Source organism: Leptinotarsa decemlineata, unplaced genomic scaffold (assembly GCF_025532065.1).
Source record: "Leptinotarsa decemlineata unplaced genomic scaffold, Ldec_3_MD MMD2_tig00000591_RagTag_RagTag, whole genome shotgun sequence".
Lineage (NCBI taxonomy): Eukaryota > Metazoa > Arthropoda > Insecta > Coleoptera > Chrysomelidae > Leptinotarsa > Leptinotarsa decemlineata.
In genome coordinates, this window is record NW_027412552.1 from 166,778 (window position 1) to 187,853 (window position 21,076).

Below are 21,076 nucleotides of genomic sequence, written 5' to 3' on the forward strand. Positions count from 1 at the left end.
CCTTGAAACAAACCTTCAGTGTAGTAATGAATATTACTGGAGTTTTTCTCGTTAATAACACATAGACACGTGTTTTGATGACCAAAAGTAAGATCAAATTATTTGATCTTCCTCTTGAAAATGCTAACTGGGTGACCGAAACTTGTGTCGAGGTGTTAAGAAGCATGAGTAACCATGAAGATCATTTATGTGATCAACAAAAAATATTTGTTTTCTGTACAGAGCGCAGGAGAACAAAAACTAATTCAACTTCATAACTCTTTACTGGATCAGACTCAGTATTATTTAGACATAGTATTTTTTATGATCCAAGGAAGATAGTTGCTGACTTTCGTGTATACCCCTGGGCTACCTTTGTTTCCACATCCTAAACCCCAGGACACGACTCCAATGGTCACCCATCGTCCATTTTCCAGTTGATAAATCAATGGGCCCCCAGAATCGCCCTGAAAACAAAACTCACTTTCAAAAGAACTCATAAACAGTGTCACTTTATGAAAGGGTGGTGGCTCATAGTATTAGGGTTTATGATTATTGGGGAATGAATGCTTTATGGACATACAAAATGAAATGCCTCAGAAAAGACAGAGAACTGGAATGAGGAGTTTTAAACCACTCCATATATATATTGGCTATAACAGGTGAAAGTGGCGATCCCATTGGCAGTCCCTCATCTTGCGTAAAGAATTCGTCCTTCAGTTGAAATTAGCAGTATCATACACAGCATCCTAGTGATTCTATTATTACTTGTATCGGTAAGTTTGTTCTATCTTTCAGGTCCCCATCTTCGGATAGCTTCTTCTGCTTATTTGAAGTTCTTCAACAGGAACGTTGGTGTAGAGGCTTTCCACTTCGGAACTGATCAGTTGATCCTGCTCTCTGACTTCAATTTCCCCTAGTACTTCAGCTGATCTCTACGAATAGAAGGAAAGGAAAATACACCAAGATGGTAAGATACCCTGCTGCATCAGTTGAAAGGAAGTTGTACCGGACTATGAAAAAACACCTGGTCTATTTTACGGAAAAAGACAGATCATCGTTAACATCGCACATGCAGTGAGCTCTCTCACTTGTATGGACTACCCAAAATCCACAAAAAGGATGTTCCGCTCAGAGATTCAGCCACTCAGAACTTGCCTAGATTTCACTACCAATAATAAAACCACTGCAAGGTAAAACATTATCTTTTGTGAAAAATTCAAGGCATTTCGTTGAACTACTAGAGGAAATCAAAGAGCAGGATCAACTGATCAGTTTCGACGTGGAAAGCCTCTACACCAATCATACAGAAGAAGCTATCCGAAGTAATCATGGAATTACTAGAATGGAGAAAGAAGTCCACAACGAATTACCTTTCTTAGACGTATTGGTGAAGAGGACTGACACTAAATGTCAAACATCTGTATATCGAAAACTCACTCACACAGGACAGTATCTGAACCCGAAATCCAACCACCATCAATCGACTAAGGGGGGAATCATCAAGACCGTGCTTTTAGGCTTTATAATACAAAAGAAGGTCTCGAAAAGGAAGTAGGCATCATCAAAAATGACCTACAACGGAATGGTTACTCCAGAGTGATGGTAGTACAGACCTTAGCTAGAAGATAGTAAGAACTCCAGAAGGAAGAGAAGCCGCCACAACCAGTACTTGTACTTCCCTACATCAGAGGTTTATCGGAAAGGATAAGAAGGATTGGGTCGAAGTATAACATCAGGACCTGCTTCATATATGGGAACACTATCCGTAGCAGCTTCACGAAAACCAGGCCACCAAACGCGGAATGCGATTCCAAGAATTGCATTTACCGGATACCCTGCGAGTGCGGAGACCATTGGAATATCGCGTTGCTGAGTACAAGAAACACACATAGCAAAGAGAAACCAGCAAATCCGCAATAGTAGAGCATGTTTGGGCGCAAGCTGAAATCATCCACAAAGAGGAACACTGGTTCAGGAGAAAATTCAAAGAAGTCGCGTATATATTGTTCAACACAACGCATTTAGTCAAGCTAGCGTAGAGATACGTAACATATGAAAACCTCTTATCAAGCGAAAAACGACCACTTTTTGCCAAACGGTCATCTCCCGCTGAAACCAATGAAGCGGAAAAAGTGAAGAGGGGATAGGTGAAAGCACTCGAAACGTCGTGACATAACTTGCTTTGAAATCTTTTGATTTTCAATTTTTCAATTTTTGGTGATAATTCTTTTTATTTTTCAGCTTTTATTGATATTTCAATTTTTTATTTGTTTGGTTGTTGCTTGTATGTTATTTTTTTGTAATTTCAGTTTTTTGTTTACTAAAATTGTTATTTTCGGTTAATTTTAAAATTTTTTTAATTTTTCTCAGGGTTTTCAAATCAATTCATATTATATCAAACAATGCAAGTCCGAACTGATGAAATACAACAATAATAATATTTTGTGACCCCTGTAATGATTGTTGGGTACTGAAATATTTATGAATATACTAAAATATTCAAAAAAAATTTAACGTGGCTTCATTATACTAGTAAACTCAAAAATATCAGTTAGTTATTACAATATATTACTGAAGATCTTAAATTATAATAATGATAATTGTAATTTTTTTAACAAAATCACAATGTTGCTCAACAGGCTATCGAAATATCAATGATAAATATTCCATCAATGTTAGAAAATCAATTGATCAATTTTTTTATTTAATACTCGCTATTAGCTGATTTTGAAACACAATTTTGTCACTGTTTATGAACTTCATTCTTTAGGCAAACGTTTCATCGCATTATTTTTCAAAGAATGATATTGAAATGAATAATTTGAGAATGTTATATGCTATGAAATTTGTGTGAGAGAGAGATATTTTACATTTACTGGCCGTTGAGACAGACGAAAAATACGCGGACTCAATACACAAATGAATGCACATTTCAATTATGAAATATAGAAATATAACTAAATCACTGATGACTTGGAAGTGTGTCGTAGGGTGATTTTAATTTCGTTGTAGAAAGCTGCTCAATTTCATTTTCTAAATTGTGTCTCTTTTCTAATTGTGTCCCTGTCAGACACAATTTTTTAAATTATTTATTTGATATTTTTCAATAAAGCACAGGTCCCGTGGGACCTGTGCTGTGGGTCCCACGGGACCCACAGGTCCCTTGGGACCTGCGGACGCCCCTATCGGGCGCGTCTGCAGGTGGCGAATGGGGGAACGGCCAGGGGACTGGAGACCCGTCCGTAAGCCAATGTGGCCTTACGGACGAGGTCGCCGGACTCCTGGTCAGTAGCAGAAATAAGTAAGGTGAGGGGAACTAAAATTTCCCAAAATCTTTCGCGAAACATGCTACCGTGGACCAGCCTACCCAAGCTAAGGTGTAAGGAATCGTGCCGACAGATGAATGGCCGCAGGGTGATATGCGATCACGAACGATCCCCTTGGGGAATCGGGCGAAACCTCATTGTAATCAGCCTTCCTCTGGTAATGCGGAGCTCTGTGAGAATAACCAACTCTTTCCCTGCTACTCGTGGAAACACACATGAATGAAACAAACACAAAAACAGATACAGGAAAAACGAAAAATAATCCCAAGGCTGGACAGAAATGCTCTCCTCAATCTATGGCGGTGGCTGAGGATGAACAGAAATGTATACCTCAACCTACCACTTGGAATGAGACTGGACATGGCAGATCACCTGCCATGTCCAGTGATATAATACAAACGCCAAGGCGTGAGCGCATTTGCGGCGCCGAGGCCAAAAGGAGAAAGAGAGCGATAGGAGCAGGAGTGCCAGCAAGTTTAAGTGCACCCTCCTTTTCCCTCACTCCACCTCCAATAGCAAGGGCACTTCTTTCGGCGGGCGCCAAAAGCTCCACCTTGAATGAAGGCAAGGAACCGGCTGCCCCTGCAGGAAAGCACCCTTACTTGAACATCTCGACTGAGGGAATCCCAAGAAAGTTGAAGAAGCCGCGCAACGACAGTAATGTTGCTGCACCTTCCAAAACCTTCCCGAAGGCCGCCGTGAGACGCCTCAAGATTGCCAAAGAGAGTGTGTGTTCGGCGAGTCTTAGCCACCACCTGCCGATATAAAGGAGACGTCTCCTAGTGACCTGTCCACGTTCCTGGATAGGACAAGATGGACGATGACCTAGGAGGACAACTCCTCGGGAGAAAGTACAATGGGCCACATGTGTCCTGAGTGCTGTGGGTCTACACTCACCCTCCCTGCTCGACAGAAATAGAGATAAAGCACAGGGGTATTCGAGCTCAGTATGGCGAGAGAGATAGCGTAACGCTGAATCAGTGGGAATAGAATGGCACAGTCGCTGGCGCATGGCGATGTGTCGCCACGGCATGTGTTGTCACCGCATGTGTTGTCACGCCGGCAAATGTTTCACATAAAAAAAATGGAAAAATTTGTTCCATTGTTGATAATGTTTTTTTTTTATCATTCACACTATTACTCGACTATTTATAAGAGCGGAGATTCGATCATAATTTTTCAGTTAACGAAAGCATAATGAAGATACACATTTCTTTTCAAGGAAAGGTAAATTTTTGAAATGATTTGAATGAGTCATATTTTTTACAAAATTCCAAATGAACATTCCATGTTGTCTGTGGTAAAACAGGCGCGCGGAGCCCTATTTTCAGCATTGAATCAAAATTATAAATAATGGAGGTATGCTGTCTGTGTTGGAGTATTTTTTCAGTTTATTAGCCGCCACCATCATGTTTTTTGGTTTACAATTACACGTTATTGAAGGGAAACAGGCAACGGAAGCAGGACTCGCTTCGTTTGATAATATCTACCGCAGTGGAAGACGAAACATCATATATACAAACTTGATGACCACGTCCAATAAACCTGAAAAAAAGTCTTGACACTTCTATGAATTTGTAATGAATACAATTAAAAGACCTTAAGTAACTTTGGAGATGGTAGTACAATACTCACCAGACAGGAATCTTTTCCCCCCTCATATCCAGCCGCACATAAATTATCGTTCGTGATTCTCTGCACGAACGAGTCCACGCACGTCTGATGTGGCCAAACGGGAACCGAAACGCGTTGTAGAACCCCACTCAGAGGTCCCGCGTAGTATATCTGACCCCAGCCAGCGACGATGGCAGTTTCATTGACGTACTCACGACCAGGGGCGGGTAAGCAAATGGGCCAAATATACGAGTTGAAACTTGTCGGATTTTGCAGCCTTATGATAGCTATGTCGTTATCGTAGGTGGCCAGGACGAAGTTCTCGTGTTCAATTATTTCTGCGACTTGGTAGTCCCTTGACTGGGATTCGCCGGATTTACTGAAGTCATACTCTCCGAGTCTGACTCGAATATCGGGAGCTAACAATCTGTGGAGAAAAAAAAAACTATGTGACGTTTGCAGAGGTACTGAATTCATTTGATGTTTCAAAATGAATTAAATAACAATATGACTATTGGAATATGAAATCTCATCATTATATATGATGAACAATAACTATAGATGCATATAAACATGGTCATATATTGAATAGAACTGGCCGATACTCAATGATAATAATAATAGCGTTTATAGCCCAACAGTTTCCCATTTACAGAGCAAAACTAACATACTTGAAGAATCAATAGTATTTGATATAAGATTAATACTATTTGATATAAAAAACATGAACATGAAAACATTAAGTTAGTTTGTGCTCTTTTGCATAAAAAAGTATTGATGTGCCTAGAAGATATTCTTGGAACAAAGATATCAATTTCTGATAATAGTACAGGACAATCCAATTTGCCATTCAATAGCTTATACAGAAATAAAACAGATGCCTGATTTCTTCTTTTTTCTAAGGCTACAAAGTCAAATCTGCATAGCAGGATAAGTTCCGGTCATTCTAAAAGTAAGAAATTTTAAAAACTTCTTTTGGACTCTACCAATTGCTGATGTGTATTGATGGTATATAGGATTCCATATAATGGACCCTTATTCTAGTTTTGGCCTCACCAGACTGAAATACAGAGAGGACAAGGCTAGCATGTTATGAAAATTTCTGCAGTTCCTTATCATAAAACCGTATGCGCGGTAAGCTGAATTTATAATATGATTAATATGGTAGTTGAAAGTAAGTTGATGATCAAAATAGATTCCTAGATCCTTAATATTCTCAGCTCTTTCCAATATAATGTTGTCGATGTGGTAAAGAAATTCTAGTGTATTAAGTTTTCTACTGAAGGTAACAATTTTACATTTAGATATATTCAAATGGTGACGATTCTTGAGACACCAATTTTGTATAAGATCAATCTCCTTTTACATAATGTTACAATCAACTTAACAGTTTATTGATGTATACAGTTGGAAATCATCAGCAAACATTAATTTATTGCAAGTTATTTAGTTGCACAGGTCATTAATGAATAGTAAAAACAATGAGGGACCAATATTGAATCCTTGCGGGACTCCGCTGGTTGCTAAATACACATCTGAAAAAAAGCCGCGATAATATACTTATTGATTTCGTCCGCTAAGGTATGATTCCAAAAGTTGACAATAAATTTCATTGAAACCCATTCAAGAAAGTTTACAAATTAGTAAGTTATGGCTGACCCTATCGAACTTAAAAGAAGTCCGTGTACACCACATCTACTTGCCCTCTACGGTCTAACGATTCACATAAATATTGATGAAAATTCATATTGAAACTACTTAATACACTTTATTGTATGATTTTCAATATAAAGGGTTTTACAAAAACCGCGACACGTGTTTCGATATACAATAGCTTTATCAAACGTAAAATAGCTATTGTATAGCTAAATATATTGTATTCATCAACTGTAAATTGACAAAAACATTCTCACGGTGATCATTCGATTTGACATAACTCAAAAATCTTGCCGCATTTGTTGTAGAGAAAAACTAAGTTTACTGAATGTTTGCTACAATAACCCCAGAAGGCAACTGCATAACTTAGATCTCATCAATGGTAGGTCATTGAGGCTATTGAGGCTTTTGCAATCCTTACTGCATAACATCAGAATAATATTTTTGTATTGAAATTCTCACTGTGATGTTTATATTTAATGATAATATTAATAATAATAATATGTCTTTATTCACATAATGATACAATAAATAAATGTGAACATTTACTGAAACGGGAAAGGCTGAAGATCAGTTGGTTGGATCGAAAAATGCAACCTCTGTTTTTCACCTTAGGCCAATTTCAATGGGGAATGATCCTCCTGACGAAAATCAAGTAGTTTCCATAAAAGAGTTTTAAAACAACGCATTTTAAATTTATCATTTCAACCTTTTTCTTTTAAAAATTATAATAATTCATTCAACATTTAAAGGGATTCGTTTTTATTTCATGATTTGGCAACATCAGCGGTTATAGCTGATAAAGAACAATGAATCTTTTATCTGTATGAGACAAACAGAGATGACATATTTCAGAGGAGTGCTGTTCTGTTCACTTATGTTCCGAGTTCCGAGACATTCTGTAACAGGATATTTTGTGCACCTAACCTATCTTCCTCTATATAAATAAATAACAAAACGACTATTGTTTATGTGGCTCGTGGAGGTGGTATTGAACTATAATTTACGTTTTGCCTTAATTGTTAATTTATAAAGATAATTTTCCTTTTTTAACGTAGAATATCTAGTTTTCAAGTTGATACAGGCGTTATTGCCAATGTGAATTAGAAACAAATCCCTTTAAAAATTAAAACCCGAAGTGAATTTGAAAAACTCATGAATTAAACTATTTTGTTATTACAGCATTTGCTGTAATAACCCAAATTGAGGAACATTACCCATTCAGGCGTAGTGATTTGATGAGAGATTTGTTCCTGATTATGTCATTTTTTAATGAAATATCAACATAAGTGAATTTGAAGGTCACGATATTGGTTTTTATTGCGTTTAGACAAGTAGACGAAGGAAGAGGGAATCTTCCAAGGAAAGGAAGGAAGTAATCAATTTCAAAATAAGTAACTCTACACATGGATGTGTAGATCATGCAAAGAAGTAACTTTCAGATATAAACTGAAAGAAAGTCCTCCTGAAACAGCTACTTTCATATAAACATTGAATTACACGAAAGAAAAAAATTCTTTCGAAACAAATACTTCTATATGAACACTGAATTATAAAAAAGATACTTTTCTTTACTCAGTTTGTATTTCAAACATTCGTTGTGGAATAAAAATCAGATATCATTCACATGAGTTCTACTTTAAATGAATGGTAATAAATTGCACTTACATGGAACACTGTCACCCTCACTGGTATACACCGATGTTTCGCCTTAAGACACTTGCCCCAAGGCTCTTCAGTACCAAATTGGATAACATTATAGAAAAATACACACAGTTCATTCATAAATTACGATTTAAAATGTCACGGAATAAGCTTGATCTGCTTATGTCATCGACGACATCGTAATGACATTCATTCACCTATTTGATTTAATTCCAGCTAAGAGGAATCTTATTTGAATTGAAGGGGTTATATTTTTAGGAGTGAATAATTTTTGGGAAAAAAGTTTTCGGCTTTCTACTACTCCATCTTGATACAAAAAAAAACAAGGATGAGGGAATTTTCCAAGGAAAGGAAGGAAGTAATCAATTTCAAAATAAGTAACTCTATACATGGATGTGTAGATCATGCAAAGAAGTAACTTTCAGACACAAACTGAAAGAAAGTCCTCCTGAAAGAGCTACTTTTATATAAACATTGAATTACACGAAAAAAAAAATTTTTCCAAACAAATACTTCTATATGAACAATGAATTATACAGAAGATACTTTTCTCTACTCAGTTTGTATTTCAAACATTCGTTGTGGAATGAAAATCAGATATCATTCACATGATATTAATTGATTAATATCAAATATCAATACAAAAATTAATCACTCCTAAAAATATAACCCCTTCAATTCAAATAGACGAAGGAAGTTTAAATCGCACATATTTCAATTTTCTTAAATTATCAGATAATGCAAAGAAACTCCTGATGTAACAAATAGTTCATGATTCTTCTGTGGATAATAGTAGTTCATTTGAAATTCAAATGTTTCATTCGAAGTAGCCAACAGGCAGGTTAAACAGCAATTTGAAAAAAACGAAAAATGTGAATGTTATTTTGCATTATTTTCAATATTTTAACAAAATGTTCCTAAAAGTACCTGTAACAGAAACATATTCAATTCTACTTCCTCCATGGTGATCAATTTGTAACAAAATTCTGAATAGCGAAGATAAGCTCTAAAATGGTTGACCATCAGCAATCCGGGACAAGGATTTCAGGACTCTGGTGGAGACCCCATCACAAATGGTACATGGGCCAAAAAACTGGGCAATAGCCCCCATGCGGTTTTTGATGGTTTGAAACGTATTCGAAAGGTCAGAAAGCTCGAAAATTGAGTGCCCCACGATTTGATCCATTAACAGAAATTGTCACGATTCGAGTTATGGGTTTTTTTGCTTTTGCGCGAACAAAACGAGTCATTTTATTAATGAACGGTTTTGTTTAGCTTGCTCTGTTTGTTTGGGTCAAATTCAATTGATGTTTGAGCCACTTCCTGTTGAAAGATTGATCTGATATTTGATAAACAAAGTTGGTTTTGATGACAATACAATTTGATCAATTCTGTATCATAGTTAATCCAAGATGATTACAGCTACAAACGAATTACAAATTGCTTCACAACTACCTCAATATGAGTATATAATGACAGAAATTGACTAGTAGAATAGTAAATTTTATTAGTTCGGACTTCCATTGTCTGATATTATATAAAATGATTTGAAATCCCTGAAATAACTGAGAAAGAAGAATTAAAAATTAATCATATCAAGCAAAAATGCTGAAATGAAACAATAATGAGAAATAATTAAGAGAAGCCGTCACAACCAGTGCTTGCACTTCCCTACATCAGAGGATTATCGGAAAAGATACGAAAGAACCTGCTTCAGATCCGGAAACACTATCCGTAGCAGCCTTACGAAAACCAGGCCACCAAACGAGAACTGCAATTCCAAGAATTGCATTCACCGGATACCCTCTGAGTGCGGAAAATCTTATATCGGTGAAACTAAGAGGCCATTGAATGTTCGCATTGCCGAGCACAAGAAACACACACAGCGAGGGGAAACCAGCAAATCAGGAATAGCAGACCATGTTTGGACCCATCAACATGATATCGAATGGTACCAAAGAGGAACATTGGTTCAGGAGAAAATTCAAAGAAGCCACGTATATGTTGTCCAACAACGCATTTAGTCAAGCTAGCGTAGAGATACGTAACATATGGAAGCGAAAAACGACCAATTCCCGCCAAACGGTCATCTCCCACTGAACCAGTTAAGCGGAAAAAGGGAATCAGAGATAAGTGAAAGTACTCAAATGACCTATAAATAGTCAGCTCACCGAGGAATCGATCCAGTCATCACCCGAAGACTATTGTGGATACTAACAATCGACACGTTGTGAAATAACTTGGCTTGGAATCTCTTTTTAATTTTATTTTATTTGTTTTGTTCAATTTGCTCAATTTCACTTGTATATTATTTCAATATTATTCCGTTTCAGGTTTTTTCCTATATTTTCACAAACTACACCTAAACGATTTGATCTCTACAAACTTCCTTGAAAAAATATATATTTTTTCAATAAAGTTTGTGGAGACCAAATCGTTTAGGTGTAGTTTGTGAAATTACTATGGATCTTCATCAAGTAACGGCCGAATCAATCAGAATTTTTTTGCTATAGTCTCATCAACTTGCAGATTACTGATCAAGGTTTAAATTACTGATTTGATTTGATGATCTGATCTGATCTGAAGTGATTGAACCTTACCCTTGTGTGCAATGGGAAGCAGTCAAAATGTGTGTATCTGTTATGAGAGCACCACCACAGAATTGTTGCTCTAACCCTTGCTCCAACTCTTTCTTGCGGTAAAGGGCTGCCATCCAAGGCCATTCTTGAGCACTGATCTTGTTGGTTCCAGTTACAGATCTTCTTTCCGCCGGTAGGCCACACCCTAAATGAAACAAAGGTTTTTCGGAATGTTTGAGTAAGGAAAAGAAACCATATGTTCCCCAACTTTTTTACTAAAAACTAACAGAAATACAATTCTCTGGTAGAAATCTATCATACTCAAAGTGGATGTCAGATGTTAGAACGATAAAACGATAATCAGTACATGCTTCGAACCTATATAGGTTCGTCATTATCTAATTATTTGAAATTATGTTGGAGAAAATATTTTATGAAGGAAAGAAAATTGTCACATGTTAACAATGACACAAAATGGTCACAATGACATGAGAAATATATTTTCAAGGTAGTGAAAAACGGAGAAACTTATAACATCATTTTTCTTAGTTATAAATTTCCCCGTTTTTCACTACCTTAAAAACATCTTTCTCATGTCATTGTGACCATTTTGTTCCATTGTTAACATGTGGCAATTTTCTTCTATCCATAAAATATTTTCTTCTCCATAATTTCAAATAATTAGCTGATGATGAACCTATATAGGTTCGAAACATGTGCTGATTGATGCTTTTACAGTTCTTACATCTGATGGTTATATTAAATTGTGAAGACGACTTTAAGTTTTTATTCTTCGCGGAAATACAAATATTGTAAGTACAAAATGTCGTGGAAATTCTTTTTTCTCAAAAAATATTTATTTATTCATCAATTTCTATTTCATCCCCTTCAAAGTAACTCCCCTCAGATTTAATACACCTGTGGCAGCATTTATTCCAATCATCAACGCAGTTCTGATATGCACCTTGTGGTATGTCCTTGAGCTCTGTCAGCAATTCAGTTTTTATCTCCTTAATCGTCGCAAAACGTCATATTTCATGAGTGTTTTCAATCTTGGGAACAGAAAAAGTCGCAGGAGGGCAAATCTGGTAAATACGATGGATGAGGCATGAAAACGTATTATTTTTGGGCAAAAAATTACGAACTAGCAATGAGAAGTGATCAGGTGCATTTTCGAGGTGTGAAAGCTATGAATTGTTTTTCCACAATGCCGTACGTCTTCGTATTGCTTCCCGCAAGCGTACGACCATGTGTCGAGAACTTCTGAAACACTACGCCACTGTAATCGAAGAAAAATCTTGACATTTGAACGAACTTGGTGTGCTTTCTTTGGTCTTGGCTCTCCCGGGCTCTTCCGTTGGGATAATTGGACTATGGTTTCGATGTCATAATATACCCATAATTCGTCACCACTCATAACCGTTTCAAGCAAATCTGGAGCCCCTTTGACGTCATTCAACAATTCCTGAGCGATGCTTATGCGACGGGTTTTTTGGTCAAAATTCAGCAATGTCGATATACTCTTCATATCCAGAATTTCAGAAAAAAATACATTACATGAGCCAATCGATATGCCAACATCCTCAGCAACTTTCCTTATAGTAATTTGACGACTCTCCATAAAAATTCAATTCACTTTCTCAACATTTTCATCTGTTGTTGTTGTACTGGGGGGTCTAGTTCAAGCGTCGTCATTCATATCCTCTTGACCTTCTTTACTTTATTTTTATTCATTCAATTATTTATTTATTTATGAACTGTTCTACAGGTTACACCTAACTACAGAACAGGGATATAAGTCAAATCACAGTACAATACAATTACAATAAGTTATAAGATAAAAACAAAACATATAGACTCAGCTGAAGTAAAAAGATCCAATCTCAGAGATGGAACAGAGTTGACAACTTGCAGAATTGCATTTGACACACATGTAATGCAGAGGTGAACGTTTCAGAATATTTGTACGTGATGTTGGCAGATAAAAAGGATCAACAACTCTAAAGGTTGATCTAGATACATTGAAATTCAGTTCTTGCAGAATATGTGGGTCAATAATTAAATTATTAATCAGTATACATAGAAAAATTGTGGTGACAATCACGACGGCAACACAAGCTATTCAAAGCATGTCTAGCTAACACTGCATCATGGGGAAATCCAACTAGTAGATAGATATTGTCTAATCTATAGGGGATAAGTCTTAGGAAACGGCGTTGTACTAATTCAACTTTCTCTATATACAACTGATGAGGTGGATTCCAGATTATGGATGCATATTCCAATTTTTATCTGACGAAAGCATGGTATAAGGTTTTCGATGTAGATGGATCCCAGAAATCTCTGGAGATTTGTGCAATAAATCCATACATTCTGTTTGCAGCAGACAGAGTGGCTTCAGTGTGTGATACGAAGGAAAGTTTTGTGTCGAAGGTACCACCTAAATCGGTGAATGCGAGAGGTCGTTAAAGTGGAATATCATTTATTAAATATTGATATGAAAATAGCCGATTTTTTAGTGTGAACGTCATTACATTACATTTACTAGCGTGTAAAGGAAGATTATTGCGAAAACAACATTGCTCAATATGTTTCAGATTGAGGGAGAATTCAAGACAGTCATCTATGCCATTAATCTCACAATATAATTTCAGGTCATTTGCATATATCAAACAGTTGATATCAATGACCTCAACTATGTTGTTTATGAAGGCGTTGAAGAGAAGTGGACCTAGGTTGCTTCCTTGTGGAACACCCGAGATAGCTGCATATTTCACGGACTTGAAGCTACTGAAGTTACTGACGCCTGTCAGTGAAGTATATATACAAAGGTCAGAAAAAAGCCATACCTGTACAATTTCGATAGCAATAATCCATGATCAAGTCTGTCAAACGCCTTAGAGAAGTCCGTATATGTGACATCAGTTTGGAATCTCCTATCAATGGTTTCAGAGATATATTGGGTAACATTGAAAAGGTTGCTGATTGTCGAGTGACCTTTCATAAAACCATGTTGAAGTGGTGTAATTTGATTGCTCAAATGAAGATATGACCTGCTATAGATAAGTATTTCAAACACTGTGGTGAAGTTGCATATTACTTGTGATGCACTGTTTGAAACCTTAGGTTTACTACAGTTCTATCCCAACACCAAGAGGAAGATCGATATTTCTCTTGAAGATGATTGAAACACATGTCGAAGTGTTAAAAATAACGGTTCGGTATTGGAATTCAACTTCAATCATTTTCGACCTTCTGCGAAAAGCTTGTGTCACATGTAAACATTTTTCTGAGTACAATCACTGTATGTCACTGTCAACAGTTCGAATATTTTTTGAGCACCTCATTCCATTCTTCACACAAGACTTGATGCAAATTCTTTGATCCATTTCTTTCGATAGCAGAAAATTGACGAACACACAAAACACTTCTAACTTTTATGCCTCTCACCAACAAAATGAACATGCCAAATAGCTAAAACTGTGAATATATGTTCAAGTTTAGTGTACCAACATAAAAAAATTGCCAATCAATGTTTTGGTCAGACCTACTAATTTGACTATGAAATTCTCAATAACAATATTTATGACCGTTCATAGACTGGACTTTTTTTCATTTAATTTTTCGACTCAAAGAAGTCTTCATGTAGAAATCTGACCCTTTATTTCTGGGAAAAAAGTTGAAAAATATGTACCTGTATACTTCTCATCCTCATCATAATCATTTCCTCCTGCTGGTAAGTCTTTGACCAGCTGAGATCCTGCCACTCCTGCGCTAGCTATATCATCTGGACAGCAAATACCAACATATCTATAAAAGAAATCCAATTGATGAATTCTTGAAGGTTTTTTGTTTTGAAGTCTTCCATCATTTTTTCATTCTAAATGAAATGCAGCCCACAACAGAAGTGCAAATACAAGTAATCAAGTAATGATCTAGAATACTAATTGAAAAATATTTTTGAATGTTAATCTGTTCTCAAACGAGGAGAATAAACGGGGTGAGTGGCGGGGGATCACTGTCTCTCTCTTACGGGTGTTGGACAGTCCCCCGGTGCAGACCACACGGCACTCACCCAGTAAAGTCATCGGTCAACCACCCTATCCCGCATCTGCGGGCAACAGGCGTTGGCCGATTTCAAGCTAGATGTGTGGGAGAGGTGTCTCGCAAGAGCCCTCGGTGGTTACTCATCCAACGCTGGAAAGGTAGCTTTCCTAACATGAGTGCCCCTCGGGGTAACGTAAGGGTATGCGGTGCAGACCACACGGCGTACACCCAAAAGTTGTTGATGAACCGCCCTATCCCGCACCTATACGGGTAATGGGCGCGACATCTTCGACATATGATGTGTGGTAGAGGATGCTCGTGAGAGTCCTCGACGGTTACTCATCAAACGTTGGAAAGGGAACTTTCCTAACATGAGTTCTAGGGGGGAGGTGAGTGCCCGCTCGCGGCTGGAGGCTAGTGAGCCTCATCTCCAACTGGCGTTGGCCTCTTAGGGGCAGCGGCTCCGCTAGCGGGTAAAGGGATACAGGGCTGCGGTAATCCATTCATGGGTGCATTGCAGCCCCATTATGAGGCACTGGACGGCTTATGCTGTTCCGTGTTCCTCGCCTGCTTCTGTACGGATCCAAGCGTTCGAGGTGTCGGGGCTTGCGGTCCTTCCGGGCTCTAGTATCCGAGTCTAGCCTTGGAGGGCACCAAGGCAGACGCTTGAGGTGTCGGAACCCGGTTGGACGGAGCTACCAGTATCCGAGCTTAGGACCCCGACCGGCCACTTCCGGGACCATATTCCCAATTGATTTGGCATGGCTAGCGGGGGCAGGTGTGCGACGCGAGCACTCTCTGGCGAAAGAAGAGCTTAGTTAACTTGTACGAACGTTCGGTCGAACGCTGCCGATGGTCCTGTCTCTTGGTTAGCCACACTAAGTAGATGTAAGGAAGCAATTCCGGGTTCGGTGAGCGGGAGGAAGCCCTGCGAAATCCTGTTGGTGTGGGGTGAGGGGCGGTACCCGCAAGGATTTCCCGAAAATCCACCCCTCCACGCCCGATCGCATCCAACGCCAGGGTACGTCTGGGGGGCCTAACCGGCCCCCCAGGCCCCCCGGTGCGGTCGTAACTATGACTATGACAACTCATTCGTTACACATTTTATGTTGATATGAAAGTGTTTCCCGAAATATGACAAAAATGCACTTAAATACAACACGAAATATTCAGTCGAAACTTTTCATACTCACGTTTTCTCAATCACACACAAATAATCCAACGTATTTTTTGGATTGAATATATTAGTAGGGCAATAGGAGAGATGTTTACAGTGCCCTTTCAAATCTCCAGGTGCTATGCACTCCTCATATCGTTTATTCAGCTGAAAAAAAAATAATTAAAACCCGCCCATTAAATGTTTTGGTTTTGTCTTACTTTAAATAGTTTGCTCAGTCCCAGGTATCGTCTGTTTCTTCGAAGGGAGTGTTGCAAACGATCGATGGGTTGCAAAAAATTCAACCCACCTAAAATAATGGTGTATTAGCAACTCTAGCACAACAAATGAGTTGATTGTAAATTTTAGGTTGTAAACTTCCATTCTGTGAAAGTATTAATGAATTTGCAAAGAAGTTTGCTTGTTTAGTGTGTTTTTGTCTCATCAGGGATTCAGTATTTTTTGTATTGGAAAAAAGTGAATTTAAAAAAATGTCTATTTTTGTTGTATTCTCTCATAGTGTCAAAAAGTCATTCAGTTCAGTTCAGCCAATGTTTTACATGTTACTTTGTTCATGTACTCGAGGTTTATATTTGAAATGTTTGAAATATTTTCATTTCTTCTTGAAAAGCCTTCTCTGATGAAGGAATCGTTGATGCGCTACGTATCATTGATCTGAATGCAGGTAATTTATGTGATAAAGGACTGAAAGTATCCATAGAAAAAACATATTTTTTCAAAACTCGATAATACTACATCATTTACTAGTTAGAACATGTAATTCAACGCGAAACCCAAAAGGAATACGTGAAAAAATCGGGCATATATAGACTAGAATATAGCGACTGTTCAGCAGCTTATACAGGCCAGACAGGCAGGAATTTCGACATTAGATACCGGGAACATGTATTATCAAATGAAAAATCAGCTATATATGGATATCTCACTATTACGAAACTCGCCAGAAAAATCAACATATAGTACCTCACATGGCTAAATCGTTTGGTCAACGGTCATACAGATACATTGCGCCTAAAGTATATAATTCTATTCCCAAATTAATAACCGACATCAAAAACATTTTTACTTTCACGAAAGAATTAAAAAAATACATTCTGGAAATGCCTAGAATACTAGTCACTGAAATAATCGAAGGAAAATGAAAATTGAAAACCTTTTAAATACCGATGTATCACTGTTAGCAAACAGGTATATAGATTATTGATATATTGTATTGAACTGAACTGCTTGAAAGTTTGATATTCGCTAAATTGAAAATTGTGTTACTATAATTATATTATTTGTTTTCATATTTTTATTTCAAGGAAAATGAAAATTGAACACCATTTTAAATACATATGTCTCACTCTTATCAAGCAGGAATACAAACGATTGATATATTATATTGAACAGAACTGGTTGAAAGCTAAATAATCTTGAACTGTATTTTTATATTGTATTATAGTGTTTGTTTTTTCATTTTATTTTATTTTAAGTATAATAACAAATTATAACAGCTGTACATGTTTGATTACATTTACGACTGAATATGTTCGTGGTCGAATACCTCTATATGTTATTCATTCTATGTTTTTGTTAAACTATTTCAATGTATGTATGTATATGCCCATTCACACAAAATTTGTATCTTGAAACAAGTATTCACTTACTTATCGAGCATCTCGTTATTTATTTGAATTTTCAATTTGTACTTCTCATTTGTATTTGTATTTGGATATTAAATGAATAACATATTATTATTATTATTATATCTACAAGAAAGACAGACACCGACAACTTCAGCAAAATGTATTCATTTTTAGTAACAAAAAACCTCAATACATCCTGTCAAAAAGTTGTCATTCTCATGTTGAAGATTTACTTCAAAATTGAAATTTCCAAGGAAAATATCCTGACATAGCACAGGTATGTAACTGTTTCATCCGTTATTATATTTTATTTGTATATTCATTACGCCCTTTTTTATATTACAGCCCTTGATAAAGCTAATAAACATCAGCGAAAGCTCGGGCAGCTGAAAAGAATACATTTACTTCCTTATACTGATAAGTAGAACATTTTTCTCAATGAAAAATACTTTGAATTTACGCGGTAATCAATCGGGGTGAATTGAAATGTTTGTTTCTACACGTGTGGAAAGTTTTTCATTACAACTTTCATATTTTTCAAATTGTGGAAAATACCCAACTACGATAAAATCAATTTTGATGAACATAAATTATTCACTTACCAATTACACTTGCTGCAGAAAGTGAACTGATGATCTGAAGGAAAGTAAGAAATGTCACTAATTTAACTTCCATTTTTTCGAGTGTTACAGTAACATACAATGGAGCATGTCGACTGATTAACTTACCCGGGTTTCAACAAATCTTTGTACTTCCGTTCAGTAATTTATCTGTTAGTTCCTGCAGAGGCGTCAAATCTTTTATCAAGGATCCACAGAGATTATACCTCTGTATATCAATTCAAATTTTGTGACCAGTCTTCCAGAAACAACCTTGGAAAAATATGTTTATCACATGCATAAAATTGGTTATTCCAAAACACTGAAAAAGAATCTCAGAATCAAACATATTTTCACGATTTGATTAAAACTACTTTTGGGCGAAAGCCCGATCAGTCATATTTGCTGAATGACCGTCAAATTAACTTTCACTACAAAAAAATCATAATGGAAATCAGTGATATCGATCATACGCCATGTTTTTACTTATTCTTTTACTGAAACGAAAAATTTCTCGGATGGAAATTTTCAAATTGGAAGGGGTGTATTTTTAGGAGGGGTTAATTTTTGGGAAAAGAAGGCTATGGCTTTCTACTTCTCCATCTTGACACACATCTTTGTATAGAGTTATTTCTTTGAAATTTATTGCTTCCTTTCTTTTTTGGCTGTTAATGTATAATAGCCAACTATAACATAAATGAAAGATTGAAAAGCACAAAGAAGAATTCCCATTGGTCAATATTGCTTTCTGTTTATTTTTGTTCCCTCGCTTTTTGTTTAATTATATTGCGTTTGACGAACTTTTCGATGAAAATAAATTTATCCACGTATAAATTCAAGGAAATTGTAAAAAATTGACTTTTCACGATCAGAGATGTGGAAAATTGCTAGAAAAATGGAATCGTTCATGGAGAACGATTAGGTTGTTTTTGTTAGTTTAATATCATCTGTCTTTGCAGCTTCATATCTCAATAAACATTTGTTCTACTGTGTCGTGGTGTACACTGACTGATAGAGAATTTTGTAGTCTATACAGTTTATTACTATATGATGTCTTCGAGCGATTTTCTGCCATGTTTCCTCTATGAATTCAGATTACACCAAAGCGCTGCCGAAATAGCTCTAAAAACTAACCAGGCATTTGGCAATGACAGTGTTAATGAACGCCCTTCCTGACGTTCGTATGCGAAGTTTCGTTCCGGGGATTATAGCCTCGAAGATGAGCCCCGAATTGGTCAGGATGAGAATTTGAGGAGCCTGATGGAGACTGACCCATCACAAACGGTGCGTGAGATATCGAAAAGATTGGGGTATTTTGATAATTCGTTTTTTTTTCAAGGACAAAATACAAGCACTGGAGGAAAATCCTCGGTGTCTGGGCGGAAGTAGCGATTCACATTGGATTTGAATCGCTAGAGATTAAATTCATTTGGAAAAAGGTTCTCAGGAAGTTCATTCCACATAAACGCCGTTCTCAGAATGGATGAATTTCTAAACTCTCCCAATACTCCAAAGAAAGTCTGATCTGAGCTTTATAAAGCATCAAAGTTTGTTGAGGTGTGTATAGTTTTCTGGTTCCGAACTGTGCTTCAAGCTTTTGAGGAGCAGCCTTTGCTATTCCAGGGACATTATTGTGCCAAGACATATTGGTGTCCATTTTAACCCCCCCACAAACTCATCGAAGCAGAAAGCGGAATTATCTGACCTAATATTATAATATCCGGTTCGGAGACATTCATCTGTATTTGTAGAGTAGACGGTGAGTGTAGGCCCACAGCACTAAGGCTACATGTACTCATTGAACATCCTGCCGAGGAGTTGTCCTTCTAGGTCATCGTCCATCCTATCCTTTCCAGGAAGGTGGACAGGTCACTAGGATACATCTACTTTATATCGGCAGGTGTAGGCCAAGACTCGTCGAACACACACTCACGATAACTCCGGATACTCGCATAGGACATGCCTGACAGTTTCACCTTCCTATTCACACATCCTGCATAGAGGTGTGTCCACTAGCCCTATATTGATGATATTTTCAGTGCGAGTGATCAAAATCAATATACCGTCCTGGCTCTTCTAGATTTCAGCAGGCCATTTGACACCATCAATCATGAGCTGTTATTGTCGATCTTACACTACATTGGTTTGTCAGATGATTCAGTTCTTTTTTTTTCGAAACTATCTACACAATGGACGCCAGGAAATTGTTCTTGATGGATTACATTCCACGCCTTTGAATTTAAAAACAGGCGTTCCACAGGGATCAGTTCTTAGCCTTCTCCTATTCACAATATACACCAGTCAATTAGTGAAATGCCTTTAGTATTGCAGTGTACATCTTTATGCCGATGACACCCAAATCTATTATTCTTTTGAACCACACAGAGTAAATGACGCTAATAGGCGGATCAGTCACGATCTTGATACATTTTCACCCTTGCTGAGAATATGTGCCTAATGAATGATACATCTAAGTCGAAATTACTAATATTCGGTCCAAAAAATCACAGAGATGTTGTAAAACAACAACTCAATATTAGTATAGGTTCCAATGTACTAGAAATTGTGAAGGAAGCAAAAAATCTTGGGGTGACTATAGATAGTGATTTCCGATTTGATTTCCATGTGTATAAATTAATCCAGAAAGCTTACCTTTCACTCAAGCTGATTTACGGAAATCGAAAATCCCTCCCTAAAAACACAAACATTACTTTATGTGACAGTCTCGTTCTTTCATCTTTGAACAATGCAAATGTACTCTATGGACCATGCCTCACAATTAGGAACAAGAAAAGACTCCAAA

The 21,076-nt window shown here is 37.1% G+C and overlaps 1 protein-coding gene across 1 annotated transcript; it reads right to left on the reverse strand.

Annotated features, from left to right (window-relative positions):
• Nucleotides 1-244: 244 nt before the first annotated feature.
• Nucleotides 245-18,427, reverse strand: LOC111513031 (trypsin-1). The gene is made up of 7 exons (XM_074174500.1): nt 18,277-18,427; nt 16,247-16,335; nt 16,063-16,193; nt 14,517-14,632; nt 10,844-11,027; nt 4,944-5,349; nt 245-446 (listed from the first exon to the last, which is right to left on the reverse strand). Exons 1-7 carry the CDS (start codon nt 18,347-18,349, stop codon nt 282-284), a joined length of 1,164 nt encoding a protein of 387 aa, XP_074030601.1. The 5' UTR covers nt 18,350-18,427; the 3' UTR covers nt 245-281.
• Nucleotides 18,428-21,076: the final 2,649 nt, after the last annotated feature.

Coding starts and splice junctions, on each gene's coding strand:
- LOC111513031 (XM_074174500.1), bottom strand. CDS start 18,349: ATGGAAGTTAAATTAGTGACATTTCTTACTTTCCTTCAGATCATCAGT. Junction 16,194..16,246: donor GACTGAGCAAACTATTTAAA/GTAAGACAAAAC, acceptor TTTTTTTTTCAG/CTGAATAAACGATATGAGGA. Junction 5,350..10,843: donor GCTTCCCATTGCACACAAGG/GTAAGGTTCAAT, acceptor TTTTCTCCACAG/ATTGTTAGCTCCCGATATTC.